The 15,003-nt window shown below is 32.5% G+C and overlaps 1 protein-coding gene across 1 annotated transcript; it reads left to right on the forward strand.

Moving 5' to 3' along the window:
• The first annotated feature begins 874 nt into the window (after nt 1-874).
• On the forward strand, nt 875-14,749 carry LOC133174120 (interphotoreceptor matrix proteoglycan 2-like). Its single transcript, XM_061309160.1, has 11 exons — nt 875-1,645; nt 1,868-1,944; nt 4,358-4,419; nt 4,661-4,684; nt 7,518-7,681; nt 7,939-8,158; nt 8,745-8,915; nt 9,162-9,252; nt 9,493-9,621; nt 10,485-10,526; nt 14,261-14,749. Exons 1-11 carry the CDS (start codon nt 985-987, stop codon nt 14,273-14,275), a joined length of 1,656 nt encoding a protein of 551 aa, XP_061165144.1. The 5' UTR covers nt 875-984; the 3' UTR covers nt 14,276-14,749.
• The last annotated feature ends 254 nt before the right edge of the window (nt 14,750-15,003 follow it).

Below are 15,003 nucleotides of genomic sequence, written 5' to 3' on the forward strand. Positions count from 1 at the left end.
TTTAACTGTAGTGATTACCACTACTAATACTTTAAATTTAAAAAAAAAAGCCTTATTAAAATATCAGTTTAGAAGCTGATTCATTTACTGAATTCATAAAATTTAATTTGAGATGACTGTTTATCAAATTCAAGTTCTCTATTTGCGTATTTGATTACTCAACAACGCTTCAAAAATTGTATAAAAGTTTAAATGTAAACCGAAGTAACCTTCTAGTGATGAAATCATTTAAACGTTGGATACAATACATTGTGTAGCTAGTCATAATGAATAGGAATGAATTTTAAAATTGACATTATAAAATATACTGTGTGATTTTTGTAATTCTTTATGACCTTCATATCTGACTATAAGCACATAATCAATGGTACTGCAAAAAATCTGTTGTATTGTGTAAGAGAGAAATGCGGGTGCATGTACGCTTAGGTCTCATCCGCTTTAAAGAAAACAAATGTATTGATTATATTCCGGGTGCAGATTTCAAAGTCTTTATCACATTTCTCAAGAACTTACATGCATTGTGCATTTTTATATGAATTTTTTTAAATTTTGAGTAATATATGATATCAGTTGAAAACTATAAAATTTTACTTTGTAATTCCTTAAGCTTTCGGTTTGTAGTACATTTACCTATCCTTCCTGAATATTCCATCTCTCAAATTCGGTTAAACTATATTTTGTCTTTTTCTTTGATACTGATGTGGTATATTTTTCAGAATGTACTCCACAGGAGGACCTTCTACTTTAAAGTACTTATGTGAGTATTGAAATGTCTAGGAAAAGCTTAGTTGATAATTAAAGTTAATGTCATAAAAACTTGTGTAAGCATAAAGTTTCATATGGTTAAAGTTATCTAAATATTTTTCAGTAGCAGTATTAATTGTTGTCATAAGAGTTGGATCATCTACAACACCAGCAGAACCTCAAACAACGGAAAGTGTATCACCCTACACCACAACAATTGAAACCGCAACTGTGTCAACAATGTCTTCAACAGTCTCTACATTGGCATCGACTGAGAAAGAAACTATCGCATCGACGAGCGGACCTACAGATAACGCGACACAACCAACAAGCGAGCAAATGACAACAATAACAACAACTCTTAGTAATGGTGATGATACAGAAGGGACACGGGAAACAACAACAGTGATTACAAGCACGGATACAGCACAGACACAAGAAACAACTGAAATAAGTACCACCAGAACAACAGAAAATACAACTTCCTCCACTGATCCAACAACATATTCACCTAATTCAAGTGGAATTTCTACAAGTAATAATGACGTATCTACCGAATTAACAACTAATGACTCTTACAACACTACTAGCTCAACTGAAACAACATCACTATCTAATGACACGACCAGCTCAACTGTACCAACTTTACTACCTAATGACACAACCACAACAGCTCTAGAGTCTAATACCACAGCAATAACAAGTTCACCAAACACAACATCTGAACAACCCAACACAACAACTGAGGAACTACTTACCACAGACATAACAGAACAAAACACGGCCTCAACCGGTAGTGTCGACAGTACAACTGAGATGACATCCACGATTAAATCAACCAATCAGCCAATGGTAACAACAACAAAGAAAAATCATATTGAGGCTATCTATCCTAGCATTGGTGAGTCTCTTTTTCGATTGTCTCGGTATGAATTGTCTGTGCTTCAGGTTTTCAAGCAATAATTGAAAATTGATAACGTACATTATATGTTGTGTCATATTGCATATTCAACTTTTCTACATTGGTTGTGGTTCTATCTCTGTTTTAAGATTTTTTTATGCCACAATGATTGTTCTTTCAATACTAGTACAGGAACTACTTTCTCACACTTTTTTTCCCTAGAAAATGCTGTGCTGGATTTTACATTTAGATTACAGTTTGAGGATTGTTCATACAATAAAACATCAATTGAGAAAGAGGTAAGCCTTCTGACCTTAAATTTAAGTTTAAGAAAATATTTGACGATTAATGAATAGTTTGATGATATTTTCGTTGTTGATAGGTAAACAGTGAAAGCTACAAGTAAAAAAAAATGGGGTTCTAGGTATCACACCGGTAATTGTTTTCACTATATAATTCTATATAGAATAAAAAATCATCAAAAATCAGGTATTCGAATTCATGATAAAATATTTAGCAGGAAGTGTTAAACGTTACCAGTCACATCAGCTGACACCAAAAAATAGGGTACGTACACGGCATTTTCTGATGTTTTCCATCCACAAACAGGAATACCCTCAAAACCACGTGTATTCAATGTGTTTATAAACATCCTGTGTGCACCCTAGGAAGTGGCCTCCTATGCCCCGAAAGAAATAGTTCCTGTCAAACACCTTTAATACTTCACAAAGTACATAAAATATCCTAAGCACAGATACCAAAAATGTAAAAATAGAATAAGGGAAAATATAAAATTTCTCACAATAAAAAAAATATTTCTTTATTATGTATGGAACTAAGTTCATTTTGATTGGTCAATTACCGGTGTGATACCTTGAATTCTAGGCATTTCACGATTTCCGTGTTTCTGTCATTCAGATCAAGATATTTATATCTCCCGCAAACGAAGTTTGGGGGGATATAGGAATCACTTTGTTTGTCTGTCTGTCTGTTCAAACCTGTCCTGTCAGTATCTTTCTTACGGAATAACATTAGAATCTACTACTTCTCACAAAGATTGTTCATGACTTGCGGGTGTGTCTTGACCTTGAACCAAGGTCATTTGGGCAAGTTCAAGGTCAATGACATAAAAAGTTCTTAATTCGTGTCCAGTCCGTATCTTTCTTATGGATAATAATGTTCGGATGTTGGGAGTTCCCATTTTTTACAAAGATTGCCTATGACCTGAGGATGTGTCATGATCTTGACCTATAGTCACTGTAGAAAAAATGTATAAATAATACATTCATACTTTCCAAAAGAGAAATACTTGAAAGATTGTTTGTTTGGTTTGTTTTTTTTTTTCAATGTAATAAAAACAATATTAGTAATACTAATTAGTATTGATGTTTTATTAGGCTGCACCTTAGTTTCATTAATTAAAAAAAATATTATGAGCAATTACCGGTAAATTTTCAATCTAAATGTTAAAACAAATTATGAACACCTCTTAGATCCATCAAATACTAGTATTAGTGACTTGGAACTTCTCTGAAAAACCCTGCGAGGGTATTTGTCCATTTTGACAGTCCTTGTTTCTTACAATATCCCCTGGAAGGTTTCATAAAACCTTATGATTTAACGTAAATTATTAGAGTTTTTTTAAAATATGTAAAAACCATCGCTTTTCGTCGTATCGTTTTCATCGAACACTATTTGTTGATACATGAATATGCTAATACCAATGCCTAATCAGCTAAAAAAAAATAGTAATAAAAATAGATTTAAGACAAATAAAATAGAAATTAAAAATTCGCCTCTTGTGGATTTATTCAAAACTTCCAGATATTCTGTTCAATTATAGTAGGAATTAGGTCACTTACGGTAAAAAATCATGGGAATTTGAGAGCTCTGTCGAAAATATCTCCTACGTATTTGTAAAGGAACATTTCTCATAGAGATATCGATGCTTTTTTAAGGTGAAGATAACAAACAATGATCGATTTAAAAAAAGAAAATCAAAAACAATACAAATCTGTGAGCAGGGCATAAAAAACGGATCCCCTGAAATTCCAGAGGTGGATTCAGGTGTTTAAGGGGAGTAAGAACGATTTACCCCACCTCTGATGATTTTTCGATGAAATCCTGGCTTACGATTGGTTGAAGTCTGTCACGTGAAGGGGGTGTATTAATTATACCTAGTCGCTTGAAAATCAATACATGGATGATGCGGAGTTATCGTTCTTTTGTAACACTTCGAGCAACTCAAATGCACGAGGTTCGCGGGTATCTGTTGATAAGTAAAAAGTTAATCAACGTAAGTAACGAGATATAACCTTTTTCTCACTTTACTGAAAGTCTTCGAAACAGTACTGTCAGTACGTTATGAAACACTCGCAAAACAACATTACGTAAAACAACTTGACGTCATAATAGGCATTGTATGAGTGATGAAACATATAGCGGAGAAAAACAATTTTACAAGCCACAGACAATACATAAATATTTCATCGGTGGGGTAAATTCGTTACATAGTTTTGTAGTGACAGGGTACGGGGTTCTAACCAGGTATCATCCCGTACCCTGTCACTACAAAACTATGTAACTAATAATACACAATGCAACAAAAACCACTAACTTTTAATGTCCCGTGATTTTATTTATCTACAATATTATTAAAAAAATGTCTTTATTATACCAAATTTCTTATTTATATGAAAAATTCTATTTCAGCTTACAGTTGTAGCCAGTACTGTAAATGGATGCGAGTACATCAGGGTGAAAAGCATAAAAAGGTATCAGTTTTGATAAGCTTATCATAAATCCATTAAAAAGATTGTTAATACAGTATACACATTAAACGCACACAAAATTGTCCGCTTGAACACTTTTTCCAGAAGGAAACATGATTGTAACTTAGCTTATTGACGTAATACATTATTGAAATTTGAAAAAAATATTTGCAAGCAATAAAACATGTTGTAAATTAATTCATCTCTAAATATTTCAAAGTGTTACTGATCAATACATTTGCAGCTGTGCTTCTGGGCGGAGGAGAAGGTAAGATTTCTGACTAATCTATTTACGTTATAATCCTCTATTGATTCCCTTGTCTAACGTGTCCAGAAACTATTTATTACTCTTCGGTCACCGGGAAATGATTAGTGTCACCGTGACAATCCGATATGATTTCACAAGAGTTTGTAATTCTTTTGATTATTTTCTAAAACTCATCTTGGCTCTTCTCAACCTCTTTAAATCTATGACGAAAAGGAGAATTGCGTTAACTAAACCATAATAATAGTATCATGTTTAAAAACGGGGTTGTCAGCCCTTATTTCCTATTTCCTTCATTAAGTCCTTATTTCTCGGAACTACACATAGGTTTTACTTCTTCTAAATTTGCTGGGGAAAAGGTCCCCGCAAACCATTACTCAATCCTACAACAAAATTTACAGAAATTTATAGAGAGATTTATTCTTTAGCAAATTTAACAATTATTGTTTTTTATGATTTTCCCCCTCATTAAAACTATCCCTCAGTGTCGATGTTTTGAAGATTTCATAATGTAACATTTACATATTTTCCGATGAAAAATATAAACCATATTCATATTGAAGTGTTTTAAAGAGACAGTAAATGTGGTGCCATGTAAAAGGAGATTTAAAACCCAGAAATATTATTAATAAAGAAAATGTCGACTGAAGCTTATTGGTGTTATATTTTGTAAAAACAAAAAAAAAACATTTTGATTGTACACACAAGTACTCTGAAGTTGATATTACAAAATGCTTAAGTTTCTGAATAGCAATATCTATGTGGTTTCTGGAGACCAGGTCTTCCAACATCTATTGGAATTCCCATGGGTACCATTGCGCCCTATTATTAGCAGATCTATTTTGTATTCTAATGAAGCAGAATTTTATCAAAATCTTATATATAAGAAGAAGAAAACACAAGATAATTTTTCAGGTTATCTAAGAATAAGAAAAAAATAGGTAATGATATAACAGCAGATCATTATTTTTTTTAACATTTTAAGAGTGTTTTTGAGAACAAGAACGAATCCAAAAATATTGATGACAGTGTTGAACAGTTTTGCTGTTGCATTGAACTCGACATTTAGATATATCGTCAACGTATTAACACTTATTAGTTACTTCCATTCATATGTCGACACAATATATCCCGATGAGCTTGAATTAAAAGATACCACAGATTCTGACACATCCGTTTCATATCTGGATATTTAACTAGAAAAAGACGTTAATGGTAGCCTAATAACAAAGACAAAGCTTTCTGATAAATTTGATAACTTTAACTTTCCATTCATTAAATTTCCTTACTTATGTAGCAATATACCCTTATCACCTGCATCCTGGGTATGTATCTATCAGTTGATTCGATACGCAACAGCATGCTTTACGTATGAACAATTTCTAAAACGATGTAAGTTATTGACAAACAAGTTGATTAAACAAGGATATCAACAGTCTAGTTTAAAGTCATCATTTCTCAAGTTCTATATGGTCGATACAATGACCTTGTTAGCAAATACAATCTACTATTAAGTCAAATGCTGACTGCTGCTTTAATGCCCCTGTATCGAAGATTCGGGGGTATATGTTGTTTTTGCCCTGTCCGTCCGTCTGTCTGTTTGTCTGTTTTCCTCAAAAACTTTAACATTTCCCATAACTTTTGATTGGCTGGAGCAATGGCTTTCATATTTCACATGTGTATTCCTTGTGACAAGACCTTTCTTAAAGTACCATCTTGCCTTGACCTTGAGTTTTGCAAAATTTTACCTAACTTTAAATTGGTGCTAGGGCTTTCATACTTAACATATGTAATTCTTGTGATAAGACCTTCTTTTTGATACCAACAACTTTGACTCTTTGGCCTTGACTGAGGAGTTTGACATACTTTAGAAAACTTTAACCTTGGTCATAACTTTTGAACAGTTTGTGCTAGGGTTTCTTATTTAACATGTCTATTCCTTGTGACAAGGCCTTCGTTTGGGAGCAATTGCAATCCGATACCTTGACCTTGATGTTTGACTTACTTTTGAAAAACTTTAACCATTTCCATATCTATTCAATGGTTGGTGCTAGGGCTTTCATTCACATTTCTTTATTTCTCGAGACAAGACCTTACTTTGGGTACCAACATATTTGATTTGCAATTCAGAAAGTTTAACCTTTGCTCTAAGTTACCAATGGAGGCATCAGTGTTTCGCAAACACATTTTGTCATACTAATTGTTAGGCCATTATTTACACAATGAATGATCTACAGTTTCTTCTGTTATTTCCCGATCATGACAAGGAGCGCACGGCGGGTGTGCCTGGTCGGCAGGAGATGCTCACTCCTACATGACACCTGATCCCACCTCTTATGTTTTAGAGGTCCGTGTTTGCTCTGTTCCTGATTTGTATTGTCTAAATGGACTTTTGAACTTGAATACTGTTTGTTATCTCTATATATTTCATTGTAAATATTGAATTTTCAGGGTGGCAGTAACTGCTACCCGGTAAATTCAAAATTTTCAATATGACAGTAAGATATGTTGGTGTTCTTTAGATATCTAGAGATACTGTAGTTCTTTAATACTTAATTGGCAAAAAACATAATTAGGTAGAATTGAGGCGTACTTTTTTTTCCTACATCTTTTTGACAGTGATTGAAATTTCTGAGTCAAATTAGTCAGATTTATTGAATTAGGAATCTGTGAGTTTATGTTTGGATGAATAATCTAGCCTAGAACAAAACAACATGGTGTCATGAATTATTTCAATAAAAGTTCCATTTTACTAAAGAAATGCCAAAAAGAAATTCCATCCAAATATGAATTTTACTTTCTATCACTGTATTTTCACTGTATATTAATTCTTTAGGTCAACAACAGGATTGTATGTGTCAGTAAATAGTGTGTTCGGTATTGACGCCAAGATCGGAGTGGGAAATGGGTCAGATGTATCCAACGAATTGTATACCGCCTTATCGAATGTACCTGGCATTGATGGGGCGTATTTAAATGATTCAAGAAATAATTTAAGTAGTAAGAATATCTCATATATTTAGATAGATATTATTAATACCTTTCATTATGAAGGATTAAATTATATTAGGATCGTGAATACGGTCTGCAGTCCTTTAATCTAACTATCTATATTTGTTTCTCCAATACCATTACATCAATCAGAGAAATGCAAGTTACAATGCTGTTTAGTATTTTTTTTTTTTTTTTTTTTTTTTTTTTTTTTTTTTTTTTTGACCAAGAAACTTGCATTTTATAATAAAACTAATTTATTGCAGATGCTTTAACGTCACAGTCTATATGTGACGCAGACACCTGCAAAAGTGCACTGATTGGTCGACCAGGATATGTGTGCGTCAGTGAGAATTTTAACAACACGCAGAGATGCGCAATTATGTATTACTGTTACCGTCAACCTATTGACTGCGGAGAAAATGGAGAATGTTATGTGGAAACTGAGATTCGATCTGGACAGACGTCCTATATCTCTAAATGCAGGTGCGATGCGATTGATTTTAATTGATTTACTTCCATTGTTTTCAATTGATACGAACCATCTGTTGCCTATGAATTGTTTGTACCTGAGGTAGATTTAGGAACTGTGTAAAAAAAAATATATGACCCTCCCATGCATATATGAATCTTTATTGCACAATTAGTCATATGAATACATTTCTGGTGGTGAATAATGATTTTAAGAAGTGGGGGTTTTACTTAAAAAGAACTACTTGAGGAGCGTTGTTCAACCATTTTTTGAAGAAAAATTTATCATTAGTAAGCACTTATTATCTTAACAAAAATGATTTTTCCTTATCGCATTTTATTATCATTATTTTTTTTTACGAATTTTAATAGTACTGTGGTTTCATCAATATTCGTTGAGCACCAATTTTCGAGGATTTCGTTGTTAAGCAGATCGACGAAATTATATGTTCATCAACTTAGGAAATATGTTACTCATTTGTATAGGCATTGTTTTTGTCCACGAAATTACTTATCCTCGAAAACTTCTGTTTTACAAAATACACGAAAATTGATGCCAACGAAAATTGATGAAACCACAGTATTCATGAAACATTTTCAGATGTAAAAAAGAAGAGTACTATTGGTATGAAGGCACTCAATGTACTGAAAGAGTCATCACGTGGCAATTAGCTGTAATAATCTGTGTTTCCGGTGCTGGAGTACTAATTCTCATCCTCCTTTTCGTCATTATATCACTCTGCTGTAGAAACTCTTCTAATTCTGCTGATGTGTACGTATAAAAATGGAACAATTAACCTATATTTTCCTTATTATTCATCGACATTTTGGTTGGGTTGGGATGAATATTAAAACTCAGTTACCATTTATATTTTAGATACAAATACTCATCTGAGATCAATAATAAATTTCATTTAATTTTTAATAGGAAAGTTTCCGTTTAAAAAGCTTCTATGAGTTAATCGATGACTCAATCGACTTTTTTTTTTAATCTATAAAGAGAATTTGTTTTTCTTAGAAGCTTTGATGAGTCTGAATTGATATACAGTCCATCCGGGATAACCAGCCTAAATCAATATAAAAATGGAAGGACGAGAGAATCTTTCAAGGTAAAATAATGAATTTATTATGCCTTATTACTCAATCGATAAACCTACAGAATGAAAATTGTGTCTCTTCTTTGGAATTTTAAGATCGAAATAAAATTATAATTAAAAGTACATTCGTAGTAAAATTCAAATATTTTATGAAAACATATTCTAATACTTTTCACATGTGTGTAAGTGTGTATTTATATGTGTCTGTTTATTTGGTGTGTTATTAAAATAGCATTATTCCAATATGTTTAGGGAAAAGATAATGGGGCTTATATGGAAGTTCGCGAAACATCAGCAGGCGGAAGTTGGAGACCCGAGGACAGTGCTAACACGTATGCTAATATAGATTCCAAGTTACGAGAATCTAATTATAAAATACAGGTAACACCTGCGTGTCTGAAAACATCTAATGATAGATTCTAAAGCCGAGAATCTTATCATAATCTACAGGTATCATTATCTGAATTGAGTATTTGGAATCACATAGTGTCATTGTCCAAGCATCAAACCTTCAAGTGGTATAATTATATATATATATATATATATATATATATATATATATATATATATATATATATATATATATATATATATAATCATCTTACGCATCCATACAATTGCTATATGACCATCAAAGAATCTATCTTATATACAAAAACGAGTAGTCTGTCGCCGAGAAATTAATCACAAGTGAACGACTAGAAGAAGTTTTATTCAATACTTTAAAAAAAATCCCTATAATATAATACTGACTCTTACATTTGGTGTTCATAATGCTTTTACTTAATCAAATGGCCCTCTCTGCATTTACCGGTCAACGTCCCTTATCTGAAAATAGAGAAATTAATTATACCATTATCTTAATGATGTTTGTACAGCATGATGAAAAGTTCAAAAGTGTTCAATACTTCAAAGCAATGAGTATAGACAGTAATTTGGCTCATTAAACAAAATTATATTGTGTTTAGAATAAATATGGAATATAATTGTTGGCACGCTAATATAAAAATAATGATTATCTCAGTCTATACTTAACCTCAGGTATCTTATGTGAGCAAGACAAAAGACAAAATAAAATAATTTTGAAATTTTGACTTGTACCCAAAACTAGCATATTCAAGTTCTTACTCCATCTGTGACCACTATTATTGACTGAATTGTTTAAAGGAAATGTCACCTTCCATTAAAGATTTGAAATATTGGATTTTCTTTGAACTATTTGAAATTCTTTGATATTTTTACAGATAAAAAGACCACAGGTTTCGCAGTATCGAAAGTCAGACGAAGTGAGTATTAATAAATACAAGATGTCTATAAGCAACAATACTAACCTGCATTCCATGAACTTCAATATTGTCACAGTTTCTTTATAACAAATATATGTATTACATCTTGCTGTTGTGAAGGTTAAGTGTCTTCTACGGAAATTTTATTCTACCTTTATTATACCCCCCTTGCTTGAAAAACGGGAGTATAAAGTGATGGGATGTTCGTCCTTCCTTACGTCCATAACACTTCGGGGTCCCCATCTCTTATCCGTAACATATACTATACCACTGAATAAAATTTAATGAAACTTTCAGAGAATCTTTGTTACATAGTGCCATTGTGCAATGTGCACGTAATAATTTCTGTTCTGATTGGACAGATATTTTGGGGTTTTCATAGCAAACTATGGACTTTACCAGTATACTCATATGGGAGCGGGTGATATCATTTTGTGAGCTCAGTGCTCATAGTACCTCGAGTTTGTGAATTATAATCTAGTCCATCTGGAGTCCAATTTTAACATGTAGACTTAACCTTCATTACATATAAAAATGCGTACAAACAATAATTTTCTCTTTCTGTTGTTCTATGGATGAAAATACCTCAATAAGACTCTGACACAATTATCATGCCACACTCCAGTCCAAGAATCAATCTAAAATTACATTATATGAGGATATGTATTATATATATCCTGCTGATTTTTTTTTCTTCTTGAGTGAAATATGGAGATAACGAACAGTATTCAAGCTCAGAGTCCATTTAGACAATACAAATCGGGAGCAGAGTAAACACAAGCCTCCAAAAACATTAAAGGTAGGATCAGGTGCCATGGAGTGAGTTTCCCCTGCCGACCGGTCACACCCGCCGTGTACTCCTTGTCATTATCGGGGAAAACGGAAAAGTCCGTAGAACAATTCAGGGGGTAATTGATGGCCTAACAATCAGTATGTAAAACGTCAGTCAGCATTTCATAGGATGTATTTGCTGACAAGGTCACTGTATCGAACATAAAACTTGTGAAATGATGACTTCAAACGAGACTGTTTATATCTTTGTTTCATCAACTTGTTTGTCAATAGCTTACCTCGTTTTAGAAGTTGTTCAGACGTAGAGCATGCTCTTGCGTATCGAATCAACTAGGAGACAAAAACTCCATACGCAGGCAATAAGGGTATATTGCTACATAAGTAAGGGAAGATGACAATTGAAAAATTGAAACCATCGTGTTTGTCATAAAGCTTTGTCGTAAGTTACCATTAAAGTCTTTTTCTAGCAAAATATCCAAATATGAAACAGATGCGTCAGACTCTGTTGTATCTTTTATTTCAAGTTCACTGGGATATATCTTGTCCACATATGAGTGGAAGTAACCATTGTTAATTGATAATACGTCGTCGATATATCTAAATGTCGAGTCCAGGGCCACAGCAAGTGTTTTCTTCTTCTCATGTAGAAGTTTTCAATAAATTCTTCTTCATGTGAATACAAAAATAGGTCCGCTTAATAGGGGGTGCAATTGGTATTCATGGGAATTCCAACAGATTTTGTCAACAGACTGTTGAAAGACCTGATCTCCAAAAACTACATAGACATTGTCTATCAGAAACAAGCATCTTTTTAATGTCAAATTCAGGGTACTTTTGTGTATAATGACCTATGACAAGGTAAGTTGTTTTCGAGTTCCATTTTTATTGAAAAAACAGCTGTCTGTGATGTCAAAAAGCCTGGACTTTAATTCATCATGGGAAATGGTTGTATAAAGTGTTGAAAAGTCGTACGTTTTGATGTTACTGATTTTGTTAAAATTTGGTAATTTCAAATTTTCCAAACCTTCATTGGAGTTTTTAAGTATCCACAATTGATTTACACCACTTCTCATACTGTTGTACAGTACTCCTGAAGCAAGTTTGCTTTTACCCTCACCAAGTAAATTCAAAATTTACAACACGATATACCTACATGTTTTGTAGTATTTATGTCCATTTTTAGCCATGAAGCAATGATTAAGACTTACTGGATATGATGCTTCATTGGAATTTCGTCAGATTACTTTACTTTGATTTATTATTTCTCTGCTGCTCTTAAGAATGGTTTAAGATTGTTCCTATATTTCTCCCTATATATTCATATGTAAAACTTTTACCCTTGTTGTGGTCCAACCTTTCTGCACTGGGATTTTCAATTTGGAAATATCTTTATTTACACAAATGATGGGATGCATGACTAATAATGGAGCTCCTGTTATCGAACTGAAAATTTTAATTCTATATTAATTTTATGTTTGAGATTATGAAGAAAACAAATTAATTCGTTGCTCCAGATAATGACATAGATATTAACGTAGACTTAAGTAATGAAACTAGTAGTATCCTTAATCAAGCTATCACATGTGAAGAAATTAAGAACACAGTAAACAAGCTAAAATCCAATAAAACCCCAGCATGGTGGTGACTATCTTGTACACGAGTATATAAAACAACTATTTCAAGCTTTTTGCCGCTACATGTAGAATTATTCAACGTAATTATTTTTAATAATAGAAGTAAGAATTCGAAATATGATTAAAAAAAATTAACAGAAAGCTTGCAACTTAATTTTCTTTCTTTTTTTATGCCCCGGATCGAAAGATCACTGGCGTGTTTTGTTTTTGTCCTGTCTGTCTGTTTGTCTGTCTGCTCGTCTGTTTGTCTGTCTGTCTGTCTGTTGTCAACTTTAACCTAGCCCATAACTATTGCGCTGTCAAGGGTAAGGCTTTAATATTTGACATGAGTGTTCATTATGACAAGACCTTTCCATTGGTACAGAAATTTTTGATCATGTGACCTCAACTGTGACCTTTGACCCACATTTGAAAAACTTTAACATTGGCCATAACTATTGCACTGTAGTCTACGCCCCACACCAGAATTGTGTTACCATCGGGGCATAGTGTTTCACAAACGCATCTTGTTTCTTCTCTTTTTTAGAAAATGTGTTAAGTTAGAGTAGTGAGCTTTTACCGATTCTGCAATAATTCTGCAATTACGAAGTAATATAATTTTCGACTTCTCCAGACCCATGGACCAATTTTAGCAAAGCTCCCTACAATGCATTATGAACTGAAGGATTTCAGTTTGTTCAAATGAAAAGGCACATTCTCTTTCAAGAGACGTTAATTGAAAAAAAAAATACAAGCGAAAATACATGTACGGATGTCATTTAAAAATCGTCTGGGCCAAAGAAGGCAAAACATATTTGAAAGCTTCCTTAAAATGTGTAGATTTAAATTTATTCATGATCCCACGGGTAGGGTAATTGCTTCAAAAATTCATTAGTGTGACCAGTATTCATGAATTTACGTATCCTCGAAACTGGATTTTCCTAAACCAACGAAAAATTAAGCCCACGAATTTTGACGGAGGTACAGTATATAGGAAAAAGTATCTTTATTTTTTTTAAACAAGATTATTCATATTAACACGCAAGAATCCTCAGGTAGTGCAGGTTCAAGTTTGTTTGTTTAAATCATGGCCACAGGGTGGGGCTACAATGTGGGGTCAAAATTTTCTACAGGAATAAGAATAATGGCGAGATGGTGAATGCTTTGGCCCATTGCCTCCTTTTGATAATGATAATGTATATATGCAGAATGTTATTCATGAAATTAGGATTTATACATTTAAAAATTTAAATAACTTGTAAAGACTAGCAATGTTACTCTAATACCTTTACTTGGAAAATTTGGTGGAATTTACTTTTATTTTTCCAGATCACCGAGTTTTAGAGACAATCAATCAAACATGCATCTATCGACATTTTGAGATACGTACGACCTCAACTAGCAGTCTGGAATATTTATTTAACTGCAATTGTTATTCCCCACACTGATTACAAGTGGAACATACCTTTTTTAATTGAAATGACAAAGTGTGACACAAATAAAAAATGTGATAAGCAAAATATCGTCCATTACTAAAATCAAATAATAACATTTGCTGTAACAAATATGTATTATTCATGTAATTTGAAAGGGACAAAGTCGAAAATAATGTATACTTTATTTGTAAAAGGATTATTTAGATTAAGTAATGAACATTGAAATTTTTAATGTAAGGTATGTGCCTTCGTTGATTTTTGTTATTCATTTGTAACATCCTCTCAAATTTGTAAACTAACTAATATTACCTGTCTAACCATTAAACTGGTGGGTTGTCTTGATCATTTGTATTTCCCAAAAAATGCTTACTTTTAAAAAAATTCCTGTATTCCATATATATATATATATATATATATATATATATATATATATATATATATATATATATATATATATATATATATATATATATATATCATCAATATGTTTATGATGAAACTTTATATTTCATGTACAATTTGAAATGTTTTTATACTGTGAAAATTCTGTGGTGGATTTAAAAGGAATTGTTTTATTGCAAAATATAAATTATTTGTAGCAAATTGTATGTTGGCTAATATTGTTATGATCAATAA

The sequence above is a fragment of the Saccostrea echinata genome, unplaced genomic scaffold, assembly GCF_033153115.1.
Source record: "Saccostrea echinata isolate AGI-Se365-2 ecotype Australia unplaced genomic scaffold, CSIRO_AGI_Sech_v1 ptg000057l, whole genome shotgun sequence".
NCBI classification, from domain to species: Eukaryota; Metazoa; Mollusca; class Bivalvia; order Ostreida; family Ostreidae; genus Saccostrea; species Saccostrea echinata.